The 27,844-nt window shown below is 40.9% G+C and overlaps 2 protein-coding genes across 4 annotated transcripts; both read left to right on the top strand.

The window, feature by feature from the left end:
• Positions 1–7: 7 nt before the first annotated feature.
• On the top strand, positions 8–11,148 carry ptcd3 (pentatricopeptide repeat domain 3). Its single transcript, XM_086105817.1, has 23 exons — positions 8–150; positions 476–528; positions 836–878; positions 1,821–1,866; positions 3,780–3,848; positions 4,099–4,203; positions 4,323–4,446; positions 5,603–5,706; positions 5,910–6,074; positions 7,019–7,079; positions 7,392–7,474; positions 7,559–7,703; positions 7,786–7,836; positions 8,087–8,176; positions 8,336–8,364; positions 8,588–8,694; positions 8,833–8,911; positions 9,420–9,510; positions 9,682–9,767; positions 9,868–10,013; positions 10,126–10,167; positions 10,435–10,593; positions 10,675–11,148. The coding sequence occupies exons 1-23, from the start codon at positions 23–25 to the stop codon at positions 10,718–10,720; spliced, it is 2,052 nt and encodes a 683-aa protein (XP_085961943.1). The 5' UTR covers positions 8–22; the 3' UTR covers positions 10,721–11,148.
• Positions 11,149–16,642: 5,494 nt separating this feature from the next.
• Positions 16,643–27,842, top strand: LOC147209801 (plastin-3-like). Of its 3 annotated transcripts, none has more exons than XM_086105811.1 (16): positions 16,643–16,769; positions 17,618–17,686; positions 18,649–18,800; positions 19,022–19,151; positions 21,715–21,847; positions 22,274–22,355; positions 23,387–23,552; positions 23,704–23,843; positions 24,052–24,147; positions 24,593–24,779; positions 26,061–26,139; positions 26,236–26,356; positions 26,445–26,578; positions 26,709–26,832; positions 27,026–27,150; positions 27,295–27,842. In XM_086105811.1, the coding sequence occupies exons 1-16, from the start codon at positions 16,643–16,645 to the stop codon at positions 27,425–27,427; spliced, it is 1,998 nt and encodes a 665-aa protein (XP_085961937.1). In that variant the 3' UTR covers positions 27,428–27,842. The 3 variants fall into 3 exon arrangements, with proteins under 3 accessions (XP_085961937.1, XP_085961938.1, XP_085961939.1); XM_086105812.1 differs by lacking the exon at positions 16,643–16,769 and adding an exon at positions 16,848–16,870; XM_086105813.1 differs by lacking the exons at positions 16,643–16,769; positions 17,618–17,686 and having other exon boundaries at positions 18,662–18,804.
• Positions 27,843–27,844: the final 2 nt, after the last annotated feature.

Genomic DNA, 27,844 nt, shown 5'->3' with positions numbered 1-27,844 from the left:
ACAACCCCGCATTGAAGCATCCATGGTTCCTTCCTCCGAGACGTCTTTGCTTGTGCGCAACATGGCGGCGTCCGGGTGGCATGTAGGAAAGTACATGTACAAAAACAATCGAATTTTGTTGACCAACCTCGAGAAAGTGTTGTTTCATAGGTAAGATGAATTCCACATTTGTGTCTCTGTAAGACTGTTACCCAGACGAGTGTATTCGTTTTTATTTTCTTTCATTTACGGCTAGCATCCTTGAGCAGGAGGTCATCATGCCACTGTAACTCACTGCAGGCTGTCAAAATAAATCAATTTTCTATACCGTATATCCTTATTATGATTGTGAAAAGTCATCAATCGATTAAGTAGGCTCCTTCTTAGAATAAATGCCCATTTCTGTTTTTAAATTGTATGTAGGTATGTATGTAGGCCACTGAATGTTTACATTTCAAAGGTTTTATAATTGCTTTATTTACTTTCTTTTAAAAAGGAATTTTGCTGAGAGCTCAGCTTTACGCCAACAAGCTGTAGAAACCAACAAAGGCAAGTAGAAAGGGGGTATTTTTTCCACATTTTCATGTTAATATTTTATATTCCATTAAGTAATACAACAGCCTTTAACAACGTTGGATGCAAATGTTATTCGAAATGGAGCTTACACAACTTATATTTGTGATCTATTTAGCTTATTTATTTGAATTGAATGTGTGTGGATTTTGTCTTTCTGTCCTCGTTTTTAATTTACCTTTTTTTGTGTGTGTGTTTTAAGTTTTACCTTTTATTTTTATTTGTGTTTTAATTTTTCAATAGTTTAAATAAATCCACAACACATTTCTGTATTTTGTTGTAGGAGACTCCTTAGAGACAATCACCGTACCCAGAAAGAAAGTATGGTATGTGTTTGTACCTTTAGTGTATAGGGAAGACATGTACAGTATCTATACCATCAGCGTTTGAATTTTAATAGCTAACTAATAACATTTTCCAACAGATTTTTTTCCTCAGTCATTCATTTTGTTAATCACTACATTATGTAGTATTCAGTTTCTTCAAAATTCTGTGTCCAATTCATTTTAAAATCCCATTCAGTGCGTTGTAGATTTGATCACATTTGATTGGGAGCTGGCATCTTGGAGGTGAAAAACCTAATTAACTGTTTTGCAGCCGTATGAATTATCTACAATTAGAGGGTGCTAAAATGTGCTGGACCTTGAATGAGCGCTTGGTTCGGCCACTTTTGCCTAGCCCCCCCTAGCTGACCAAGAAGTGGCATTTGAACAAATGTTGAATTTGAAGCTAAAGATGCAGAATACTTGAATTTGAAATTGAAGCTGAAGTGGACACTGAATTTAGAATTTTTGAAGCTGAAACGTGTACACTTTTTGATGGGAAAAAATCCAGTTGAAGAAATTTGGTAGTAAAGTAATTCAGTGCAAATGGTTCAAATTCAAACTGGTAGTGCAGGTGTACTTCCATAATTATACAGTTGCAAGAAATAGAATGTGAACTCTTTGGAATGACATAAATTTCTGCATGAATTGACTGTAGAATGTGTTCTGACTTCTGATGTTCTTCAAAGTCACATAATAATAATAAAGTCTGTTTAAAGTAATACCACAAAAAACAATTACTGTATTTCCATGCTTTTATTTCTTTGTGAGGTATGTGTTTTAAGAACACAAAGTGAATGTTGATTATTTCAATTTAATATTTTAATTTGACTCCAAAAGGTTCACATACAGTCAATTTTCTTACAGCTTTAATGACCACATTTATTTTTATATGTCATATCATTTGAAATAACTGCTGTTTTATTTTTTTCACTGGAAAAAAAGGAGCAGAGAATCAGTATTGGAGGCCTTGGCTGTGACCGTGCGCAGGGTGAGTTTCCCTATTGTTTCTTTCCATATCTATTCATTCATATTTGCTAAGTACAGCTGTGGCAGAATGATTTGGAATGCTGGCGCAGCAAGACACTCAAAACACTGCGGGGGCTCCTTGAGCAAAAAAGTCAACCCTGCTTTTAGTATGCTCTTCACGAGTGTGATTGTGTTCCGTGGTGTGCAATTTTGAGTGCTCTGGTCTTACCCCCTCCACCTGTACTGCTGATGGACTTCCAATAACGGACCACTTCCTCATTTCATTGAACATTAACCTCCAGCTCTCAATCGCCAAATCACCCCGTACCATTGTTTACCGTAATATTAAAAACATCAACAATGGCTCTCTCACTTCATGGATCGCCACCCTGACTCTGGACACAGATTCCACTCCTGACGGTTTGGTTTCCCGATATAACTCTGGTCTCATCAACATCCTCAATACGCTCGCTCCCACCTCACCTGCAACTGTCTTTATGAACAATTCCAGTCCGGCTTCCGTCCCCGTCACAGTACAGAAACAGCCCCCATAAAAATCACAAATGATCTTTTCATGGCAGCAGACTCTGGCTTAATCTCCATCCTCATTCTCCCTGACCTGAGTGCAGCATTCGACACCATTTCTCACCCCATCCTCCTTAATAGACTCTCCACCATAGGCATCACCCACACCCCCCTAAGTTGGTTCCACTCTTATCTCACTGGCCGCTCTCAGTTCATCCAACTCAATTCCTTCACTTCACAATCCCTCCCCGTCTCCTCTGGTGTACCCCAGGGTTCTGTTCTGTGTCCCCTCCTTTTCATCATCTACCTTCTCTCCCTTGGCAATTTTGGTATATACTTTCACTGCTTCGCGGATGACACCCAGCTCTACCTCTCCAGCAAACCCGACACCTCCCTCCCACCCTCCTCCCTCTCCAACTGTCTCTCAGAAATCAAATATTGGTTCACCCATAACTTCCTCAAGCTAAATAGCAATAAAACAGAACTCCTCCTCGTCGGTACCAAATCCACCCTACACAAAGTCAACAGTTTTTCCCTCACAATTGATAATTCCACTTTATCTCCTTCCCTCCAGGTCAAGAGCCCGGGTGTCATCCTCGACAGCTCACTATCTTTCCACTCCCACATCAATAACATTATCCCGGTCCGCATATTTCCACCTCCGTAATATCAAACATCTCCATCCCTCTCTCACTCCTCAAACCACTACTATCCTTGTTCACAGTCTCGTCACCTCCCGTATCGACTATTGCAATTCACTTCTTTTCGGCGTCCATCACAAATTCCTCCATAAACTTCAACTTGTTCAGAATTCAGCCTCCCGGATCATCACGAGAACCCCCTCCTTCCATCACATCACCCCCATCCTCCGACAGCTCCACTGGCTCCCTGTCAAACTCAGAATCAATTTTAAAATACTTCTCTATACATTCAAAGCCATCCACAACCCCCCCCCCCCCCCCCCCATCTGTCAGATCTTCTTCAGATTTCCATTCCCTCTCGCTCACTCTGATCCTCATCCTCCCTCCACCTCTCTGTACCCTCTGCCCGTCTCAGCACAATGGGGTGCAGAGCCCTCAGCCGCTCTGCCCCCAAACTCTGGAACTCACTTCCACCCAATATTTATAATATTGACTCACTTCCCACATTCAAACCCGAGCTCAAAACCCACCTATTCAGACTTGCATATTCAACTTAAATCTATCTCTTCTTTTATTTATAATTTTATCTGTGGTTTTATTGTATGCTCTTGGTTGTAAAGTGTCCTTGAGTACTGTGAAAGGCGCTTACAAATAAAATGTATTATTATTATTATTATTTTTAGGTGAAGTTAGTTACAACAAAGATAGTGATTCTTCTATATTTCACATTCCAAATGTTAACATAAATGTTTCTTTTTTTTTCTACCAGGATCATACAGCTTATCCCTACCAATTCCAGGATGATCCTTACCTCTCCCCGAGGAACGCTGCCGAGTTTGTGCGAAACATTCACACTCCTACACAAACCTTCACTGTTTTTGTTCAACCTCTGATTGGTCTTTGATGTCATTTATCACACTTCTGGTCTCTACCATAGTTTTGTCTACCTTAAAGATGTATTTCTTCACTAATAAAACAACATAAACGTTATAAACTTTATCTCAGAGGACAAACGTACCCTGCAACATCTGAATGTTCATTGTCTCTCTCTGTCGCTATCTCTCTTACTCTCTCGCTCTGCCTTGAAGAAGTTGTACTCTCTCTCTCAAGAGTCTGGCAGATCTGCAGCGAAATACTTTGTCAACAATCATCCAAAGTTCTTCACCAAAGATTTTGCTGAACCGCATATACCTGTGAGAGACATACATAGCACAATAAATATAGACTTGTGTCTATAGTTATGAAAAGTAAAATATTATGACACTGGATTGTCAGCGTAAATGGAATGAACGTGTTTGCTTGGTGTATGTAGTGTCTGATGCCAGATACGATATCACTGCGCCTTGAAGAAGTGAGTGAAGAGGCACTGAAAGAAAGGATCAGCTTGAGAAAAGTTAAGGCTGCTGTCGACATGTACGATCAACTGCTGCAAGCCGGTAAGTGCAATATGCATAGAATCAATAGCAATGGATATCTTCTAGACCAGGGGTGCCCAAACTTTTTGGACCGAAGATCGCAAGCTCAGCTCTGATCACAAGCTGCAATTGCAGACTGTTGAGTGCTAACAACTTCCGGTGACGTAGGTCACGCGCCACCATAGGTTAAAGATTTACCTGCTTTAATGTATTTTTAAAATATTTTTTTTGTGAAAATGAGACTGATATAATGATTAGGGTGCAGTGTACATTAACACAAAAAATATATTACTAACATGTACAAAGACACACAAATGTTTGTTTGTTTGTTTTCTCCTCTACACCCCTCGGATACACTTGGAACCTGTCCTTGATCTACCGATCGATCAGGATCGACGTAATGGGCACCCCTGTTCTCGACCAGTGATTCTAAACCTGGGTTCAGTCAAACCCAGGGGTTCGATGGAGCCTCTGCTGTTTAGGTTAAGACACACCTGACTCAAGATGTCAATTAGTTATGACACCCCTGCTTGGCCATCACTGGCTGCAGATGATCACATGGCATTGCTTGTCCATTCAGTGCTGTAGGAAATTTCGTTCGCTTCATACTCAACAAGTGACTGTCATGATAGTACGTCATACAATTTTAAAAACCTGTACTTATGCCATGTCATTTTATTGACCTTTTTCTGCTTTTAATAAATGCATTTTTAATATCTTGAATTTGTAATATACTGTATATTATATATATATATATATACTGTATATATAATTCTTTTCCCCCCACGAATGAAGAGTTTGGTGAATGTGCATATTAACTGGTTGGGTTTGGTACTTCTAAGAACCACTGTTCTCGACCCACTGTTATTGGGGAAAAAAAATATTTGTCTTTCCCTCATTCAACTTTTCCACACTGAAAAGTGCAATGGTGACTACTTTCCTTTTCCTCACAGAAGGTCATTACATTTGAGGAACCCATTATAAAAAAAAAAAAAACCACGGCAGATTTCTGCAAATGTATTGCGGATTTCCGCAACAGACTTACCTGTTCCACAAAAATAGTCTACAGTATTGCGGGGCCGTGAACGATGAACATGCAAATACCCTCAGCAAGTGTGCATCCTATGTGCAGTATCATTTGTTTGTGCAAATTTATAGCCTCAACTCTATTTTCCAGGGACGTCTGTGTCCATGGAGACAACCCACAACCTGTTAGACTTGATTTGTCTCTTTTGTGACAGAGACCCTGTTCAAGAGGATGGGCCACAGACAGAGGACATGGTGAGTCACCGCTGATTCAGTCCTCTCTGTGACAATATTGGACGAGAAATGGAAGACCCTTATTATACTACAACTAAATATCACAAAATTAAAAAAAAAAAAAAGTTTAATATGGACAGCTTTATCTGAAAATGTAAATGAGAACAATCAAATTGATCCGGGTTAAAATCTTAGCTCAGGTCTTTATATGTTTCCTTTTTTAGGGGGAATCTGTAAAGGACGTGAAGAAGTGGAAAGGGAAAGTCCGTCGCCCCTCAGACTTGCTCAAGTTTATCTGGAAGGGAAATAACAATGCAGAAAGAATATTTAACCTACTGCCAGAGAAAGATACCCGATGTTACTCTGCTCTCATCAGAGGGATGGTGAAGGTAGGCTTTCACGTGTACCAGGAACGGTTTATTGCTTAGACAAGTATTGCTGCACGAGACACGTGGACCAAACACAAAATTGTCACAGTGGAATGCTCTCCAATGTAAAAGGCAAGCGGTACACTACTTGTACGTCAAATGTTCTTGATTTAAAAAAAAAAAAGAAGGAATGTTCAGTTTTGGTTGACATTTTCAGAAAATTATTCATTTAACGATATACGCCTGCGTACTGAACCTTACTTTGTGAGTGGCTGTTGCAGATAAGCTAGGCCATCAATCAAACAAAAATGACATCTATGTTTCTTTATATTTTGATGTCTTAGTGATAGGCAACTCAAAATGAGCATTTCACAACACAGGAATGGCTATGATGAAATAAAAACGAAATATAAAAGTTTCCTTTTAGAAATCCAAACTTCAAATGGCATCTTGATGGGCGGGCACGGCCCCCTATGGCCCGCCCTAGGAGACGGTCTGGCATGTGGTGTGGGATGGGACCAAGGGGAATACAACATAGCCAGCTTTCTTAACCGGCTGGATCGAATTGTTTACAACTGTTTAAGTGTCAACCAAGATAGCATTTAGTGGCCAACACAACTTCCGTCGGTCACCAGACTGACTGGCGATGTGTAAACGTTTTGGGATGGAGGACGAGTGCTCCTCTTGTCCGTTTGGAGCAAAGTGAAGTCACTCACTGCTAACGCGGTGAACATACGAGACATGCGGCGCGTGGTGATATTTCACATTTGGTCGAGCGATATCAATTGCTCTGGCTGGGGGCGGCCTTCACGCAATTTTGAACGCAGGAAAAACCCTGGATACATTCTGTATTGACTGTCAGGATATTATTTAAGGGGTCATATTGTTGTGGCGAGTTGGTGTATGTCTGTTAAAACTTGACTGTATCAGGGATCCTTGCATTTTGCACTTGTATGTGTCTTTAGCACGGAGCCTATGCAAAGGCGTTCAGCGTGTACACAGACCTGCTCAACAACAGACTGACTGGTAAGTTGCTCGACGTAGCTCAATCAAAATAGTTGGAACATTCGCCGTTACTTTGAGAAGTTAAAATGGAACAAAATCTTGATTTGATTCTAGTTTTAGTCTAATCATGATGTGGTTCCAAAGAGATAAATATCAATCCATTCTCCATTATCTCATCCGCTTATCCTCACAAGGGTCACGGGCGTGCTTGAGTCTATAAGAGATAAATGTTACAGTTGAATATAAATAACCTTTTCAGTTATGGGGCACAAGGCATATCGTAGTTATTATTATCATCTCCAAGCAGCCACGAACCTTCGGCTCTCTTTCCAGCTGACGTCCACATTTTCAACGCCTTGATCTCAGCTGTTCCAGAAGTCAGAGACAAATACATCGAAAGATGGGACCTCATTGCTGTAAGGCTTCAGACAACCTGGCAAATATTACATCTCGTCGTCCATCTTCATCTTTTCTCTCGTTCATGTTGTTTTTGTTTGTAGGAGATTTTAAACCAGATGAGTCAACAGAAAATCCAGCCCGACCTGCAAACCTTTAACAGTGTTCTTAAAGCCTTGAGACGCTGTGGCTCTTTGGCCAGAACGTTGGCATTACAAACTCTGAGCGAGATGACGGCTCTCCGTATAGGTAATTCTCAAGACACTATTTTTTTTACGAAGCATTTCTCCTCCTTGTGGTGTAATGTCATGTCATTTGTTTGTGTGTTTAGCTCCCAGTCTGGCCACCTTTGACCATGTACTGGCTATATTTTACAAAGCAGGTGAGCACAGTCATTAAATTGTTTCTCTCTAATAATATAATATGAAATGATGATTATATTATAATGTCTCCCTCGGAGAATAAATTACATGTTACTCACCCAAAAAGGAGGTTGTGAACTGGTGATTAGCATGCCAAAGGGGAATCAGTTCTTCAAATGTTCCAAACCAGTCAAAAGGTTTTCCTCATCCAATTTTGCTGGCTTTTGTGACTACGGTGCTCTTGTCATAAGACAATGTTTTGTCATTTAGCATCAGCTGGCCAGGGCAACACTGACATTTTGCAGGAAGTGATGTCAGAGTTGGCAGGGAAAAGCTTCACTTGCCAGGATCCCGGTGACGGTAGGTAATGCGCGTGTGCGTGTGTGTGTGTGTGTGTGTGTGTGTGTTTAATCGCCAAATTGTCCTACAAAACTATTTTGTGTGATATGGATCTCATTAACAAAGTGGAGAACGATCCCCAGTAATTTAAAGTATGCATTTTTGTCTTTTTCTCATCAGTTCTATTCTTCTCTAGTGCCATGAGGATTGTAAGTCACTTTTTTTTAACAATGCATTTCTTCAACACAAATTCTTTAACACGAATATTTGCCACTTAGAGCATTTGTTTTAATTGTAATAATGTAAGATATTATCGTATCTGCTGTTCATAAATTGTATTTAAATGACATCACCATTAGAATTTAACTGTGTTGTTGGGTTTTTTTTTTTGTATGTTTCATTTTTTGTTTTTCCCCACATTTATCATTGCAGTGTCTGGATTATAAAGATCTGGATCTTGGATATAAAATCCAAAATCTGGTAGAGGTGGGGGAGAACTGGAGGCTTCTGGGTGATTCCTACCACCGGAGTGTTTATTAGTAAGAGATGTCCTCATGAGTGAGCTGCTTATGCTACTGGATGCAATTGTGTTTGCATAGGAACTGTATTCCTAACCTAGCACGACTGTTTATTCAGGAGCAAAAAATATTAAAGTGGTCTTCCCGTTTCCTCTTTAGTGGTCGCTTCTTCAGCCTGTTGTGTATGATGGAACACATTGATGTGGTGCTGAAGTGGTATAAAGAGCTCATTCCCTCGGTGAGTGCCTCTCTATATCTGTAGGGCTAGAATGTGCTAAATTGTGTTTATTAAGATCTTATATCATTCGCTCTAACCAGCATCAGATAGATTTTCTAATCACAAGGCCACAGTGCTATCCCCAATTGACGTTTAACATTTACAATGGACTGAAATTGGATGACCTCTGAATGTTTTCATCTTGTTGTGGTACAAAGATTCAGCCCCAATTCATGAGTAGGAATGTCCGATGTACTTTTCATGGCTGGACATATTAACATTTTACAAACCCAGACACATTTATTACCTTCGGAACAATATTAGATGTGAAGGGGAAAAAAATGTTTTTAAACATATGTTTAAGAACTCACTCATTAAACAATTAGTGAAGACCTTTGAAGCTGTGGACAGGTTTTGCGGTGGATACTTTTGTGTTGCTCTCGTAAGGCGTCTGTCTATTTCTTTGTGAAACTGGAAATTGGCATTTGCTAACACTGACACATTTCCTGTCTATATTTTATCATTATAGTTGTATTACCCAAACTCACAAGGACTGAGAGACCTCCTGCAGGCTCTGGACACAGACAGTCGCTTGGACATGCTACCTACTATATGGAAAGGTTGCTAAGAGATGATATTACTGTTGTCCTGTATTATCTGTCGTAATATATTGGTCACTTAATGCGTCTGGCCTGGCACACTGACCCTGAACAGAGAGATTTAATTTTGGATTATGGCAAAAATAAATAAATAGATGAAATGTGACCAGATTGGATCTTCTGTCTTTCTAGATATCCGATCTCTGGGTCATGACAATAAACTCGAACTGATTGAGGAGCTGCTCAACTTAATGGCCAGAGAGAAACACAGTCCTGAGGTCAGTCAAGATGATATCCGGTGTAGACATGATGATTTCCATTTTTAATGTATCCACTGATAATATTTTGTAAATCATCTCAATTTTTCATGTGCTAAAGGTCCAAGTGTCTTTTGCTGCGTGTGCACTCGATATAAAGAGTGTATTTGATCGCAACAGAAGTAGGACCAGTCTGGAGTGGAGCAACACCACCCTCTCGCATGTTACTTCCCTCCTGCTGCGAGCCAACAAGATCCCAGAGGCTTGGTGAGAGACGCACTGTGTTTCTCTTTCTCTTATTTATTGTGCTGGTAACAATCTCTCAAGCGTAAATTTCAGAAGAAACGTAACTTACGAGTCGCTTCTCTGTTCTCTGCAGGGAGATGCTCCAGGTTTTCAAAGAACAGAACAGAGTTCCTTCGTAAGTGGCAAATGATTGCATTCAACTTCTTTTCTCCATAAATAACAAAAGTGTCTAACTCCGGTTGAGGTAAAGCTCAATCAGATGTCAAACGGCAACACTCAACGCCAACATTAAGTACAGACAGAACTTTTCCAGAGCTCTGATCGACACAATTATTTTGCCACAAGCAGGAAAAAGGGAACTATAGAAGTCAGACAGATTACAGGCTATGTCTACCATTTGATGTTTCTATCAGATTTTGTTTTCTGCTCTTTAATTCGTCAGCGCTGAGCTGTTGGAGGACTTCCTGTCCATGTGCCGGAGCGAGGGCTCTGCCCAAAGAGCCGTCCAGCTTGTTCAGCTGTCGGCTGCCTTTTGTCTACAGGCGACACCGAAACTGGCAAAGCTGACGCTAACTGGGTTTAATTTGAGTGAGGAGCAAAGGTGAGGAGGGCAGCGCAAAATATTTTAACACATTTTAGGGTTTTCATTGAGAAAATGAAGTTGTTTTTTTCTTCTATCCAGAATCATATTGTCTGAGCTGGAGAGTGTCACAGAGCCCACAGACTGAAGAAATGGGCCAGCATTCATTATGAAAAACTGACTCCTACAATCAATTATTCAGTGAAAAATGTGAAACAAGAGTATACCAGCTACGTATCCATGTAAGAAAAATGGGGCAATGGCAAGCTGTGCCTCATTTATGGACAAAGATGTACAGTACTTCAATTGTGGTGTTTTTTTGTCCGCCAGAGGCCACCATTTCCTCTCAAATGACTACGTTTTGGCGTGGTATGCTGTATAGTAAAAAATGAAAGTGATTATCACAAATAAAGTGCTCTAAGTGCATGAGCAGCGATGTTTTTGCGCTCTGCTTTCTGATTCAAATATGTGTTTTGTCATAATAAATATAAAGGCCCAATTCTTTCTTCCCGATAACAGACCAACTTCCTGAAAATAAAGATTAGCTATTTCCTGCAGAATGTCGGAATAAATGTCGTTGGTGTGTCCCTTCATTTCTGTTGCCTCGAAAGCAAGCAGCGCTGTGTCAAAGCTGCATAGTTCCAAAATCGTTGGATTTTTTTCCCCCCATCCCACTTGATGACCAACATACATATGAAAAATAAAATGATTTAAATGCTTTTTAATTATTTATTTGAATATGTATGTGTTTGTTTCAAAATAGGGTTAAGAAAGAAAGAAAGCCTTTATTAGTCTCGCAATGGAGAAATTCCAGATTCACAGCAGCAAAGTTATGAAAGGACACAAAATATAGGAGCTGCTGGAAAGGCAGCCACTCACGCGGCGCCATTTTGAAGTCAAAATAACAAAAATAACACAACACAACACATAGGACACAGACAGTCGTGCAATCTTCACCACTTTTCTGCATACACTTTGTTGTCTGAAGCAGTTATAGATGAAAGAGGAGAGGATCAAAGTGTCCTTTCACCAGTGGATCAGAGACGTCATGCAGAAAATGTGCACACGTCTGATACAAGCTAAGTTTTGAAAGTAAACACGAAGCTGTAGCGGTAGATTGGTTCAAATAAGGGTTTCAAATGGGTTAGGGCTTCAAAGTACGGTTGAAAACTAGGGTTAGGATTTCAAGAAAATCCTCATCACCGTTTTTCAGATTTTTTCCCCCTATTTTTTCTCTTTCAATAAAAGCAACGCAACCATGTTGTCCATATTATCAGTGAAACATATTCACAACAAATCTGTTCTTTTTTTCTGTTTACTTTTTATTGTATATCTAAATTTGATCATAGCAGCCACCACAGCTAGCGTGTAATCCACCAAAAACTTTATTAGTATTGATATGGAACTCTGATGTTGCCATTAGAGTACAGTAATACTAAAATGCATGAGTATTCAAATAATTCATAATTAATATGTATTTATTTAGAATATTTAAAAAATGTGTTTCTCGGGTGCCGAGTACTTGTTTGTAACTATGTGCCAATGTAGCGTGCAAAAAGTGTACAGCTGATGAATCATATTATTGCTTGAAAACATATTAAAAATGGTCCTTTTTTGAAAAATGTTGGTGCCTAAATTCTTTAATGTCCCTTAAATTGCATGCACTAAAAACTTTACGTAAACGTTGCATGTGTTGTCCTTCGAGCATGAAGACATCTGCTGTGTTCTATAGAATAGCGAGTCCAGCTGCTCATCAGCACACAAAGTTGACAAAAGATCCATCGGATGCGTGTGCGCGCGCGCGCGTGAGGACACAGGTGTGAGTCTCAAAGCCGATGGCTTCCGTCATGCACCAATCAGGAGCCGATCTGACGGCACAACCAAATAAGGGCATGCGGTCGACTGTGAGGGCGCTGGCAGCCTGGCATTTTTTATATGGATGCAGCGTTGCGCTCTACAGTGTGTCAAACTACGTTTTGGGCCAAACAGGAAGTAAAGGGGGCGGGGGGGCCTACTCGCAACTCTACTAGCAAACTCGCAAAAATGGTCGGTTTGACCAACATTCCTTTGTTCTTGACTGCAGTGCACGGCACACGGAGGGTCGCACAAACACAGGATGTGATGCCACATCCTCCTGCGCTTTTAATACCTCTCCCACGTGTTGATGTTCTCTCTGTGTTAGCGGGATTCAAGAGTAAACAAAAGCGAACGAGATTAGCTATTTGTAAAGTCACTTCCTGAAACTGAGGAAGGGAAAGGGGAGATAAAGAAGCACAAAAATGAAGGTGGGAATTTTAGCGTGGAATGGGATAAGAAATATGATGTGATTGCAATTTCTGATCAGTGGACCCACACAAGTTACAAAAGTCATTGTGGCACCACAATTTGTTATCAATGCTACCTGGTGGGGCCACATAGGACCGTGCACTTCCCAAGTCGATGTATGACACAAATGGTATTTTAATTAAGTTCAAAGTACTGTGTGCCCATATGAATGTTACTTTTTCTATTGATCCAATATACTGAAGAGTATCTAAATATATTTTAATGCTCAATGCGTAATCCTCACCCCCTCCCCCAAAACAACATACTGATTGTCTGTCCAATTATGCCATCATACATGTTTGTAACACTATTAAGCTTTGAATATATATGGATATACTCGTCTCCAGCTAACATTTTTCCATCCATCCATCCATCTTCTACCGTTTAACCGGGGTTGGGTCGCGGGGGAAGCAGCTTTAGCAGGGAAGCCCAGACTTCCCTCTCCCCAGCCACTTCTTCCAGCTCTTCCCAAGGCATTCCCAGGCCAGCTGGGTGACATAGTCTCCTCAGTGTGTCCTGGGTCGGCCCCGGGGCCTCCTGCCGGTGGGACATGCCTGGAACACCTCACCAGTGAGGCGTTCAGGAGGCATCCTAATCAGATGCCCGAGCCACCTCATCTGGTTCTTCTCGATGTGGAGGAGAAGCGGCTCGACTCTGGGCTCCTCCCGGATGACCTTTTTATTTACTGTATTACATTTACCTGATTTCGATGCAAACCCTCAAATTAAAGTTGAAAGTCTGCAGTTAAAGCACAGTTTGTTTCATTACGAATCCAATGTCAGGGTGTTTAGAGACAAAGAGATGACAATTTTGTTGATGTCCCAATATTCATTTTTAGTAGATAAACAGTCTCCCGTAATATGTCCCCTTTAAAAAGCAGACAATGATCACATTTTATTTGAGGGAAAATAAATACATTTGCACATATCACTTGATCTGTGCGCTCATGTTTGGATTCTGTTATCGTTGGAAATACAAATAAACAATCATTTTCTTTATTTAGCTCACACACACACACACACACACATACACGCACACACACACACAGGTAGGCATGTGCTGCTTTTAACATCCATTACCATTCATGGGAGTCTTAATTTTAGTCTACAATAATGACAGCTGTTGACTTTTCTGTGTCCATATACATTTGATTACTAAATCATGTAAGTGTGTGTTTTAAAGATGTTCTCTGTCCTGAAAAGAGCCCAATTGTCACTTAGATATAATATCACATAAACTTTTGGCCACTTAATTTGTATAAACTGGGCAAATGCAATTTTTAAATGTGGCGCAGAGTGTTCAGCCATCACTTTGGCGCCTGGAATACCAGAGTAAATTCTTAAAAAAAATCATGGTTGGAGGTTGATTATAAACAACAGAACTCGCTGCCAAACAACATCAAAGTAAGAGCATCATAGAATGCATCGAGAAATGAAACAATTGTGACAAAACAACGGCATTGCCTTAAGAAAAATCATAAAGTTAATGGGAACAAGCGCTGCTCTGAAGCGTAACATTTGCACTCTGGCGCGATGGAAAAGGTCATGTGAAACAAGATTTAAAAGCACATCAGTGGAAGAAGACAGGCAGATGAAGCCAAACAGCAATTGTGCTTGAATGCCATCCATCCATTTTCGGTAGCCCATCTCCCTGTTAGGTAAGCGGATGAGCTGCAGCCTGTAGCCTATTAGCATAATTATCCAAGCCATTTTCAACATATTGTCACAATGTCAATTTTAAAAAAAGAAGAAAAAAAAGAAAAGAGAGGGGGGGGGGGTTGTGTGTGTGTAGATTGTCAGTCACTAGGTGTGGTAATCGAGGCTACTGGGCTCTTGTTTGTTGAATTTCTTGTGTTTTCATGTCATCTGAAAACATTCACTGGCAATGATGCTATTAGATGAATTCCACGGTAACAACTGCAATCATCCGAGCTGCCATGTACTTGAATGACCAAACAGAATATGAATGATTGAGTTTGATTGTATTTTCAAGGACACAAATTAGTGCTTACTTTCTGAGCAGCGAGGACAATTTTTAAGTGTCATGAGCGCAGTGGACAAATTTGTGCAAGAAACACGTTTCCAATTATGGAGTGAAACCCACCAACTTAAAAGCAAAAATGTACAAAATAAGGCATTCTCAAAACTGTTTAGTGGGAATCTGCCACAGAAGAGGAATTTACTCTGACAAGATTCAGCACATCGCTGGCGAGGTTGGTGGGGTTATAGGGAGGAGATTGAATAGGGAAAGGGCTTGCTTGGGAAGGTATGAGGAGCGTAGGGATGAGGAATTCATGCATGTAGAGACTGGTAGAAGGAGCAGGAAGACCTTGCAAGCCCATGGTACAGTCAAAGAAGATTAACACAATGTCACTTTGTATTAACTGTCTTGAAACTGTGTGTTATTTAGAACCTGGTCGACAATTACTTTAGCTATTACACACTTAACATTGTTGCACAAGAAAGCCATGTTTGATTTTAAACATGTATCAGTGACTGTGGCTCTCCTTTCCTGTGCCAAGCCATAAAAAAATGTTTGTTTTAAACTGCAGATTCCAATACAGCAGGAATTTCCCCAACACACAACTGGATATTTGTGACAACAAAAATCTGCGATATAGTGGCTGTGCAAATGATGAACTTTGATACAGCATATGTGTACTGCTAATACAGTAAAAGCCAACACAGTCGATTTATGCAGGATCAACTTAGGAAGTAATCACTGTTTGTGTAGGAAAATACAAAAATACAAATCAGCAGTACCATAATTTAACTCACTTTTACATGGCCAATAAACTAAATCACTCATCACTCCTCCAATTTTGAAATTGAATTTGTAATTCTACATGAAAACATTTGCATATTCCTTTCAAGGAAAGTTAACCCCAATTTTTTCTTTACAATATAATGTTCTGTGTAGCCCCACTAGTCTAAAAAGCGCCGTGTGATTAATATTACGTTAGCAGAGATTGAGTTCAATAATAAAATCTACCTGTTTTTGTCCATCTGGGGGGGGGGGCATATTGACACTTTCTGTCGACTGAAAATGACGTCAGAGTTGCTCAGGGCTCAGGTCACAACCAATCATGGCTCAGCTTCAGAAAAGAGGTGAGCCGTGATTAGTTGTTAATTTATGACCTTAGCCCTAAGCAACCTTGATATCATTTTCAGTCGACAGAAAATGGGAAAATGGCCGCCCCCTAAAATGGATTTAAAAAACTGTGCTTTTTGCTGCTTAACTCATAGTCCACAGACACAATATTAATCGGAATGCCGTGTTTAGAATACTAAGGCTGAATAAAAATCATTATTTTCAAGAAATTTGGGGGATTGACTTTCCCTTTAAATAAAAAATTGTAAGTCAAAGTACAATTAAGTTGCATGTTTTTTATTTGTTTTACCCATATCAGTTCAAGATGTATGTGATATCATGATTAAACCTGTGAGTTTATTCAAATAAAGTAGTCGATGTTAGAGTTGAAACAAAAGGAGACTTATCGTGTCTGTTTACCAATGTATGGAATAAAAATTAAAACTGGTCAGAAAAATGAATCCTCAAAGACAATGAGTGTATTTTTAATCCGTTTTTTTTGTTTGTTTTTTTTTTTTTTAAAAGGAAACTTTGCTTCCAAACGTGGCGACGTACCGTTGAAGCTTTCCTTGGGAGGTCACAGTCAAAGACTGCTGCTGATGCGAGAAATAGGGTGGGGAGGGCGTGGTTCGAATACTATCAAAGGGTGTCGCGGATGGGCGGAGCTATAGTTCTCGCCGGGCGGTGTCTGAAGAAAACCAAGAGCTTCCCGACGCAGACACAACGGGGACTTGTCTTCCAGAGAGGAATTCGATTTTACTCAGTCACTTGGTGGACTTCAGGTAGGGGCTGAAGCTTTCTCCTAAACCATTCATGCCTCTGATATGACACGTTGCACCTCTTTATTTTACAGTCCATTCCAGGGTGATGGAAAACCAAAGCGGTATTTAATTATACATTGTTTGTTGGTTATGTATTCACTTCAACCACTATATACATGTTGTCTGCCTCGAATTTATGGTTTGTGATTTTACACACTCGTACCGTGCAAAATAGATGAGCTCACTCACAGCGTTTAATCTGTATTCTAAGGTACAGTACATTATAAGAGTATTTTCACTGAATCGTACGCTGATAAACTGGTTTGTCATCGTCAACGTGTGTGCGAGTGCGTGAGAATGTGTGTACTGTACCTGTATCCGGATGAAATTGGAGTTATTGCATATGCATTGTGTGATGGAGACAATTTGAAACATGAAATACATGAGTTAGTTAGGTCCATGTGCTAATTTGACTTTATGACGTTTTAGCAACTGGAGGAAAAATCCATATTACTAAAAATATCAAAGTCATTTTATTCATTCAGTTGGTGGTGTGTGTGTGTGTGTGTGTGTGTGTATATATATATATATAAAAACGAGATACAAACGCAGAGAGCAAAAACAAAAACCTTAAAAATGTGTTCTTCCTGAAGCAGTGCCATCTGGTGGAAGTAAAAAAACATTGAAACCTAAATGTAATCGTCACAACCTGGGATAGGCTTCTCCCGTGAACCTGAAGAAGACAAGTGGGATAGAAGCTATGGAGTGCAACTATTTTACATTCTCCATCACAAGACACACCATGCTCACATCTATGCCAATCTACTTAAATCTACCCACTGTTTCCTTTCCTATGGCCTCTTTGTCAGGGGTCACAATGTCGCAGCAGATAAGCCCTGAGGAAATGGAGGAGATCAGAGAGGGCTTCCAGAAAGTAGGTGAGTAAATCATTTAGTAGGTAAGTAGGAATTGCATGCATTCAGACTAACAAGGCAAAGGTGGAAGACAATACGTCAAGGACAAGGACAGACTGGCTCCAGAGGAGCTTGAGTCACAGATTGTTGCAGCCGTAAATTTTAGGTTAGCTATGGACTAAACACCTACAGTACAAGTCTATGATGATATGTCAGTAGCAGGTTTGCACATTTCGAGGCTGCAAAATAGTTTGAGGGACGCTCAGTCAGATTGGAAGAGAGCATTTGTGAACAGCAGTTTTTAAGTCTTGCCGTGGATTCTCTATGCCATTTAAGTCTGGGCTTTGACCAAATGTGAACTGAATTTTAAACTCAAATGTTTTTCCTTCACTGTCCCTGCTGAAGAAAAGTATGATGTTGTCACCCTCATGTTTCACAGTGGTGCATTCAGGAAAATGTGCAGTGTTCATTTTGTGCCAGACATTGCATCTTTCATTGAGGCCACCATCTTCCATTTTGTTCTCATCTGCCCACAAATGTTCTTCCGCATTTGATGTTTCCCAGACGATTCTTTTCCAAATTCTTTCTTTCTTTCTTTCCAAAAATGGCTTTTGTCTTGCCACTCCTGCGTACAACTAGATTTGTGGAACACATGGCATCAGATGTGAGATTAGTGCAGACGATAGCAGCAGAATATGTACAAAAAGCTACTCAGTAGCAGGTTTTGATCCATTATGCCAGTGTGGATAAAATAGAACGATTGTTGGCCTGGTTCAGAAAGGGAATGCTGTCTCACTGGCAAAGCCTCAACTCAAGGTTATTTAATCTCAGTAGTCAAAACTCCATACATAAAAAAAAAACATTTTGAAAATAAAGAGCCAAACTTCCCCCCACAAAATCAAAAAGAAAGCCAAGAACAAAAGTGTCTGAATGCATTTTCACTCATGCTTTCTCTTCTCATTATCTACTTCATCCGCTGTCTATAGACGTGGACGGCAATGGGTACATCTGCGTCAAGGAGCTTGGTGATCTCTTCCGTGAGGTCAATTGTCCCTTACCTGGCTACCAGATTCGTGAGCTCATCCAGAAACTTGACAGAGACAAAGACAGCCGCATCAGCCTTGAAGAGTTCGCCGCTGTAGGTAACACTAACTAACTAACTAACTAACTAAATGAATGAGGAAATCAGCCACGCAACTAAAAAGCATACAACACTCTTCACAATCATATTAGGATATATTGTAAAGCTGCCTTCCAAATATTCCATTGTCAATGAACATTGCTGCATAATGGCGAGTTATCTAAAGAGAAGAGTCAAGTTTTATTTTAGTACTTGTGTGTTTTTGTGGATTTGTTCAGATTTTTAAGGATATGAAGGACGACCGTATCGCCAAAGGGTTCAGAAAGGCTCTTAACAAGAAGGAAGGTATTGTTGCCATCGGGGGCACCAGTGAAATCTCAAGTGAAGGAACTCAACATTCAATCTCTGGTAAGAATTGAAAAAAGTCTTTTGCACAAACATTTATCTGTGCAAAATGAAAAACTTTCCTTGACAATAATGAAGGGCGACATGGTCTTCGACTTGTTAGCACAGGGTTTGATTCCGGCTACGGCCTTCCTGTATGGAGTTTTCATGCTCTCCCCATGCGTGCATGGGTTTTCTCCAGACACTCGGGTTTCCTCTCACATTCCAAAAACATGCACAGCAGGTTGATTGAACACTCGCAATTGTCCCTTGGTGTGATTTTGAGCGCAAATGGTTGTTCGGCTATGTGTGCCCTGTGATTGACTGGCAACCAGGTGAAAGGGTGTACCCTGCCTAATGCCTGAAGACTGCTGGCATAAACTCCAGCGCGCCCCGTGACCCTTGTGAGGATAAGTGGATTAGAAAATGGATGGATGGACAATTGGAGAAAAATCAGTCCTTATTTCCTTGTCATATAAAAGTAATACAAAACTAGTGTCAGACTGATGTGGGGCTTTTTGGAATGTGGGAGGAAACCAGAGCACCCGAAGAAACCCCACATAGGCACGGGGAGAACATGCAAACTCTACACTGGAAGGCTGCAGCCGGAATCGAACCCTGAACCTCTGCACTGTGAGGTGGACGTGATAACCAGTTGTCCACTGCGCCGCCCTCATTTATGATTATTCATACAAAAACAAATTCCTCACTTTGTCATCAATTGCACTCAAAGTGTTTTGAAATCTGCCTGGCATTTGTTTGAGTCTGTCTAGGCTCTTGAGGAAATCCAAGACCTGGATGGCACTCAATTTCTTGAATTTCAATGAAAATAAAACAGAAGTGACGTGTTTGGTCTCTGTGGCCCTTGTATATCCCATCCTCAACTCAACTCACCTCAACTCAACTGTATTTATAGAGCACTTTCAAACAGCCATCGCTGCATACAAAGTGCTGTACATGGAGCAATTTAACATACACACTAAACAGTAAAACAAATCTGTAATAAAGACAGTAGAAAGCACCGAACAAGAACAAATCTAAGTCATGCTGAGTCGAATGCCAAAGAATACAAGTGAGTTTTGAGGAGGGTTTTGAAGATGGGCAGCGAGGAGGCTTGCCGAATGTTCAGTGGGAGGTCATTCCACAGAGAGGGACCAGCAACAGAAAAGGCTCGATCCCCTCTGAGCCTCAGTTTAGTTCTTGGTACTTCTAATAATGTCAGGTCCTGCAGACTTGGGCTCTTTATCTGAAGCCAACAGACTCGAAGTTGGGTCTTAAACTGGACAGTGATTTTAAATTGGACTGGCAAATTTGTGCTGTTGTTGAATCCGTCTTCTTTCATCTTCGGCAGCTGGCTATGGCAATCCATCTCCTTTCGCGACAGCACTTTAGCATAGTAATTCATGCCTTCGTCATATCTCAACTGGATTACTGTAATGCACTTTACTTTGGAGTCAGCCAATCCTCCATTAATCGTCTCCAGTTGGTCCAAAATGCTGCTGCTCACCTCTTGAGTGGTACTCGTAGGCGGGAGCACATAACTCCTACTCTGGCATCCCTTCACTGGCTCCCTATACATTTTAGAGTCCTTTGTAAGAATCATGTATAGACTGTATATTTTTTACATTTTTAAATCGCTCCACCTTACCTCTCTGAGCTCCTCCGCCCCTATGGACCTGCCTGGTGCCTCAGGTCTGCAGACCAGACAGTATTAGAAGTACCGAGAACTAAGCGGATGCTCAGAGGGGATCGACCCTTTTCCGTTCCTGGTCCCTCTCTTTGGAATTACATCCCACTGAACGTTAGATAGGCCCCCTCGCTGCTCATCTTTAAAACTTATATTAAAACAAATTTTTATTTTTTGGCCTTTGACTCTGCATTAGACTTGATTTTTCGTTTGACTGTTTTTGTGCTTTCTATTGTCGTCGTTGTAAATCTATTGTTTTATTTGTTGTTGTTTGAATTATTTTGCTTGATGTACAGCACTTTGTCTACAGTACAGCGGTAGATGTTTTAAAGTGCTATATAAATACAATTGAGTTGAGCGAGCCCCCCGCATTCTCCTCCTCCTCCTCAAAACCGACATGTAGGAATGTCTGCACATTCCCTGATAAGGTTTGGTGAAAAATTAACCACAATGGAAAGTCCAATACAGCATCCATACAAAAAACTGTCGTGGGTGCTGTTGATTCAAGTGGCACTCCCTAAAAACGCATTGTAGCATGATGCTTAACCCACAAGGTTTTTTTAATAATCGAGTCTGTGGTTTCACAGCCTTGTCTAGCTATTTACTAACAGTCACTAAGTTGCCATGTTTAGTGGAGAGAGAAGGGGGGACATGTACACAGACACAGACCTGCAGACCGAGTTCACGAGTTTTATCTCATTGAAAAGCCTAATTATGTTCATGTGTAAAAACAGTGTCTCCACAAACACATTTTGCAGTAGAATGCCAATATTTTCTAATTCCAGCATCCTGCTCAAAACTCTGTTCTTGTGTCAAAAAAGCACACTTTACTCAAGTCAATGAGGATGCCATCATTTACACTTAAACAGTTGAGGTTTACAAATTAGCCATGTCTTCCAGAACAGGAGCGCTTTGCCTTTGCAAACTACATCAATTCTATTTTGGAGAAGGATCCAGACTGCAAACACGTGCTGCCCATCAACCCTGACACCGGAGCTCTCTTCAAAGCGCTGGCAGACGGCATTGTGCTTTGGTACATTTTTAATGGACATTTATGTATCGCAGCATATGTATGCATTATAGTCATCACATAAATACTTCATGGCTAAATGCCTGATGAGAAAAAGTCAGGTGCAAAGTCATTCCCACCACCAAACGTGGTCAAGGAGACTATTTAGCCCTTTGGTGGTTAACCGCCGGAGTCAAAATGCAGATTTTCTTTTTGGTTTGACACAAGAAGAACTTGATTCACTTTGGATCAGGAAATGCTAAGAAACGAATCAGGACTACTCTGCCAGCTATAGTTGCCTCGGGTCTATACATTTATGGACGTTTTTTTTTCTATGTACAAGCTTTGCATTGTTCTTTTGTTCTATTGACTGTAGCCTTGACTAAGTCTTAACTTGGAGCCCTCAAACAATATAGAATATCATATTGGACCTGTGATTTGTTTGTGCAGCAAACTCATCAACCAATCTGTTCCTGAGACCATTGATGAGCGAACCATTAATACAAAGAAACTCACCGCCTTCACTACACAGGTGGGGTGCTTGTTTTGGATTTGTTATGTTTATAATAGCATCAATGCGCCATTACCATTGTGTTGGGAACTGAGCTATTTACAAAGGTATCATGAACATGAGAAAGCAGATTTGGTAAACTTACTGAGCAGGTGTAGGTGTGCAAATCATGCACCGATATCGTAAATCTCCATCAAAGTATACACACGCTGTGTCTCAAACCTAAATTGCTCTAATGCGTGCTATTTGGCGTGTCCACATTAGATTCATTCCATCCATTAATTTTCTGCATAGGCAGGATACATTCTTGAGGATTTGCTTCTCACATGTCACAGCGCTGACATAGTGAAACCACCATTCACACCTGGAAATACCTGATTTGGGACTGTTTTAGTAATGCACATCTCTTGAACACATGTAATTAGAAATTTCCAACACTAGCAGTTACAAGATTTAGAGCAGTGGTTCTTAACCTTTTTAGAGGTATCGAACCTAACCAGTTAATATGCACATTCACCGAAACGTTCATGAGTGAAAAATAAATATATCAATTATTTACAAATTCAAGATATTTTAAAAAACGCATTTATTAAAAACAGAAAAAAAGTGAATAACATTTCAAGGGATAAGTATACTTTTTTTTCCTTTTTTTTTTTTTATTGAACGACGTACTATCACAGACAGTTACACGTTGACTACGAAGCGAACTAAATTTCCCACAGCACTGATTGGACAAGCAATGTCATGTGATCATCTGCAGCCAGTGATGGCCAAGCGGGCGTGTCATGACGAACGAACATGTTGAGTCGCGTGTGTCTTACCCTCCACAGCAGAGGCTCTGTCGAACCCCTGAGACCGACTCACCAAACCCCTGGGGTTCGATCGAACCCAGGTTAAGAACCTCTGATTTAGAGCAACATATGCAATGATGTACTGTGTTATTCAAATATGGTTGCCGATTCGCTGCAAAACTCATTGGCACTGATAATCCTATTTTCTTGTGCAATTCAAAATATTTTCTCACTCACTGGGATTGTGTCGCTCGTAAACAGGAGAATCTCAATTTGGCTCTGAACTCAGCCTCAGCTATTGGCTGCCAAGTCGTCAACATTGGAGCTCAAGATCTGAAAGAGGGAAAACCTCATCTGGTCCTCGGACTCCTCTGGCAAATCATTAAGATCGGACTTTTTGCAGATATTGAGCTGAGCCGTAATGAAGGTACCGATGCAAAGACATACCGTCCCACATACTCCATTCGTGGATGAAATTCTAAAGAACACCAAACCTAGAGCCATCCTCTGATAAGGAAAACTAGTGTCTAGCAATGCTCACAGTTGATTTAAACATCGTCACGCTTCTTATCTTACAGCGATTGCGGCGCTGCTGGAGGAAGGGGAGAGTTTGGAGGAGTTGATGAAACTCAGCCCAGAGGAGTTGTTGCTGCGCTGGGCCAATTTCCACCTGAAGAAAGTTGGCATGACCCTGACAAACTTTTCAGGAGATATTAAGGTCAGATAACATTGAAAGTATGCAAGATTTAGCACTGCAGTTGTTTAAAGATTGTGCGTAAATTCCCTGTGTTGCCTTGGGCATTGTCACGAAAGCACTGACCTCCATCAAGGCTGAACAATCTTGCACGTTTCATTTTGGAATCTTGAGTCATGCCAGACAGTAGAACTTCATATTAATTTGAACCTTTTTCTGCTCCTGTGTATAGGACTCCAAGGCTTATTTCCACCTACTGGAGCAGATCGCACCAGATGGCAGCAAAGAGGGCGTTGATCGAGTTGAAATCGATATGGTTGGACTTTATGTAAGATGAAAGAAGCTATATGGTCTGTAAAACGTACTTTTTCTAATAGACTACATTATTGCGTCACAGTTAAACAAAAATTATGTGAAGAATGTTGTTCAAAAATGCAGCAATCATCTGAAAATGGTTCTTTTTAGAAGATGTTCAAACACATTTATGGTGTTCGTATATCAATTTCATACATACATTGGGCTCTGCTTTCACGATTGTCATAAATCCTGCGCGGTGCCTGGCGTTGTGGCAGGTTAGACCCAATGTTGGTAATTTCGCAAACAAGCGCTACTGAGTTCAGATCTGCGAGAGAGAGGACAGCACCGCTGTGGACGTGGTCATAGCCAAAGCGGCTCCTTTCATTCCCTTTGTGCTGGTCACACACTAGAGTCTCTTCTTTTGAAAAAAGAACCTATTGTCTGTGTCTTTACAAGCCCTACATGTGTGTCACCAGGAGAAAGATCTTACAAAGAGAGCAGAGCTCATGCTGCAACAAGCCGATCGTCTTGGCTGTCGACAGTTTGTGACAGCTACTGATGTCGTATCCGGAAACTCAAAGCTCAACATGGCCTTTGTGGCCACACTCTTTAACAAACACCCGGCCCTGACTAAACCGGAGAACCAAGACTGGAATCTTGAGAGTGAGACTCATTCAGCAACTGTGCTTCACATTCACACATATGAACATCCATTCATTTTCTGATCCGCTTATCCTCTCGAGGGAAGTGGGCGTGCTGGAGCCTATCCCAGCCGTCTCCGGACAGAGGGCGGGGTACACCCTGAACTGGTTGCCAGCCAATCAATACTTTACAGGAGATAGCTGGAAATTCTGAAGTTGTGTATTATAATTGTTTCTTTACTTTGGGAATTTGCAAGGAGAAAGCACATCTACACTCTCACACTCGGGCATTTTTACTTTCCAATTCATAATGCATGAATATATGGGCTTGCCAGGGTCGACGTAAAAATCAATTGACGGATTAAGAATTCGGGCTATTGTCTGAAATTGCTTATTAATGAATTCATCCTGAAATAACTGAAGCAGGGTGGCACGGTGGGCAACTGGTTATCACGCCGGCCTCACAGTGTAGAGGTCCAGGGTTTGATTCTGGCTCCGGCCTTCCTGTGTGGCATTTGCATCTTCTCCCCGTGCCTGCGTGGATTTTCTCTGGGTACTCCGGTTTCATCCCACATTCCAAAAACATGTGAGGCAGGTCAATGGAATGCTCTAAAATGTCCCTATGTATGAATGTGAGCGTGGACGGTTGTTCGTCTATGTGTACCCTGCGATTGGTTGGCAACCGGTTCAGGGTGTCCCCTGCCTATTGCCCAAAGACAGCTGGGATAGAGTCCAGCGCGCCCGTGACACTTGTGAGGTTAGGTGGATCAGAAAATAGATGGATGGATGGACGAACTACTGTCCTTATTTCCTTGTCATATAAAAGTAATACAAAACAAGTGTCGGACAGATACGGATTTTTTCCTTTCGGCTGAGTCTGTTAGTTAGCAGCATGAAATTCTGATAATAAATCGGACTCTGAATTTAAACATAATATAATGAATAAAATGCCTTTTTTTTGGCCTTTAACAATTATAATACTAAAGATATTTCAGGCCAAACATCTGACTGTTTTGTAATAGTTTCTACTTTGGTATTTAACTTCATGACTGAGAGGTTTTTGTTTCACATCTTGATCTTTTGTCTTGTGTTCATGTGCGATAAATAAAAATCAAATCAGGCAAATTTTTGGGCCGATTTTAAAAGACCTCATATCAACTGATTACATCGGCCGAATGATTTAGTCAGGGCTCTACTCAAAATTTCATATCAGTACTTGGTAAACCAAGACTTACCTGCATGTCCAGCTTTCCCTGAGAAGTTTCCCCTCTCCTTTTGCTTTTCTTTCTCTTCTACTTCCAAGGTGAGACCAGAGAGGAGAGAACATTCAGGAACTGGATGAACTCTCTGGGAGTCAGTCCACGTGTTCACCACATCTATGGGTCAGTTTGTCGGCATGTTGGAGCAGTCACTTTGGCTCTCTGTTGCTATACTGAACACACGGATCGTAACTTTTGGGTGTTTGTGGTTCAATACAGCGATCTGCAGGATGCCATGGCTATTCTGCAACTATATGAAAAAAGTAAGGTGCCGGTGGACTGGGACAACAGAGTCAACATGCCTCCATTCAAGGCAGTAGGGGGAGGCCATCTGAAAAAGGTTAAATTGCGTCATGTTATACATGGTTAAGGGTTTCCATACATTGGAGGGGGAAAAAATTACGTTTGTGTGTGTTTGTCTGTGGCAGATAGAAAACTGTAACTACGCTGTGGAGCTGGGAAAGAAGCAAGCTGGTTTCTCGCTCGTGGGAATTGCAGGACAGGACCTCTATGATGGAAATGCGACTCTCACTCTCGCGCTGGTGTGGCAGCTGATGAGAAGGTGATTTAAAAGTTCAACTTCATGAGACCCCCTATGAGCAAGAATGGATCGAGTGGAGTCGTTCAATCGAAGTCTAAATGAAACCACACATTTCATTGCCTGACAAATGTCATTTTTGGTCCTGATGAAGGTACACGTTAAATTTGCTCGAAGACCTTGGGGATGGAGCAGTTGCAGGAGAGGATTTAATAATCACATGGGTGAACAAAACTTTGTCTGAAGCCGGCAAGACTTCTTCTATCAAAAGCTTCAAGGTAATGAGATTTTGATGGGTGAGCCCGATTTACCAATTTTTTCTTGGGGTACTGTAAAATAAATTGTTGGATGATACGATGGTACCGTATTTTAAAAGCTCACTGCATATGTTTTCATCTTGAAATCTTAGAATTATTCATCAACAAAGGGCGGAGCTCATCTTGTAAATATGTTATTGCTTTTGCTGTCCAGGACAGGTCACTAAATACTAGTATTCCAGTTTTGGACCTAATTGATGCCATCCAACCGGGGAGTGTGAACTTCGAACTGGTTCAAAAAGACAATCTGACAGATGAGGACAAAGTCAAGAATGCCAAGTAAAGACCCACGTTTTGAATAACAGATTATTTGAGGGGATTTTATGCAATTATACTGTTAACACCTGTCATTGTACTTTTACCACCCATTCATGATACATCATTTTCCAGCATGACGTTAATTCTGACCTTATCCTGTACCAGGTATGCCATTTCCATGGCAAGAAAGATTGGCGCCAAGGTCTATGCCCTGCCTGAGGACTTGGTAGAGGTCAACCCCAAAATGGTGATGACCATTTTTGCCTGCCTGATGGGAAGAGGCATGAAGAGGGTGTAAAGGGGAGAATGGATGCCCATATCCAATTCTACCGACTGACTCTCTTTGCTGGTTGGACTGGACGTGTTGGTTCTCTCGAAAACCAAATGGGTACATAGTCTCAATTTAGCAGCTTGGTGTTTCTTCACATATAAATCTTTATTTCAGGGGTAACATAGTGGTAGAGTTGTTTTCAGGGTGACAACTCTGCAGTAGGGTAGTCTACAGTTCTGTCCAGTGCATGCTGGGTAATGCTGCAACCTTTGTGGGAGTTTGGCTGAGCCTGGTTAGAAATAGAAATGAATCAAAGGCCTTGTTTGTTTTCATACATACTCTACTATTATACATGGGAATCATTTAAAGCCTCTGTATGTAAGTTGTTACTTTATAGACAACCAAGTTAGGCCATGTTTTAATAAAACAGTTGAAAACAGTCCT

This window comes from Hippocampus guttulatus, chromosome 2 (assembly GCF_054856545.1).
Source record: "Hippocampus guttulatus isolate MCC_2025c chromosome 2, RoL_Hgut_1.0, whole genome shotgun sequence".
NCBI classification, from domain to species: domain Eukaryota; kingdom Metazoa; phylum Chordata; class Actinopteri; order Syngnathiformes; family Syngnathidae; genus Hippocampus; species Hippocampus guttulatus.
This window is presented reverse-complemented; position numbering and strand designations above follow the sequence as displayed.

Excerpts from the sequence above, each read along its gene's own strand:
- ptcd3 (XM_086105817.1), top strand. The coding sequence starts at position 23 with ATGGTTCCTTCCTCCGAGACGTCTTTGCTTGTGCGCAACATGGCGGCG. Across the intron at positions 7,475-7,558 it reads AAAGATGGGACCTCATTGCT|GAGATTTTAAACCAGATGAG; the intron begins GTAAGGCTTCAG and ends TTTTGTTTGTAG. Across the intron at positions 7,704-7,785 it reads GATGACGGCTCTCCGTATAG|CTCCCAGTCTGGCCACCTTT; the intron begins GTAATTCTCAAG and ends TTGTGTGTTTAG.
- LOC147209801 (XM_086105811.1), top strand. The coding sequence starts at position 16,643 with ATGGGCGGAGCTATAGTTCTCGCCGGGCGGTGTCTGAAGAAAACCAAG. Across the intron at positions 19,152-21,714 it reads AACTCAACATTCAATCTCTG|AACAGGAGCGCTTTGCCTTT; the intron begins GTAAGAATTGAA and ends CATGTCTTCCAG. Across the intron at positions 24,148-24,592 it reads TCGATATGGTTGGACTTTAT|GAGAAAGATCTTACAAAGAG; the intron begins GTAAGATGAAAG and ends GTGTGTCACCAG.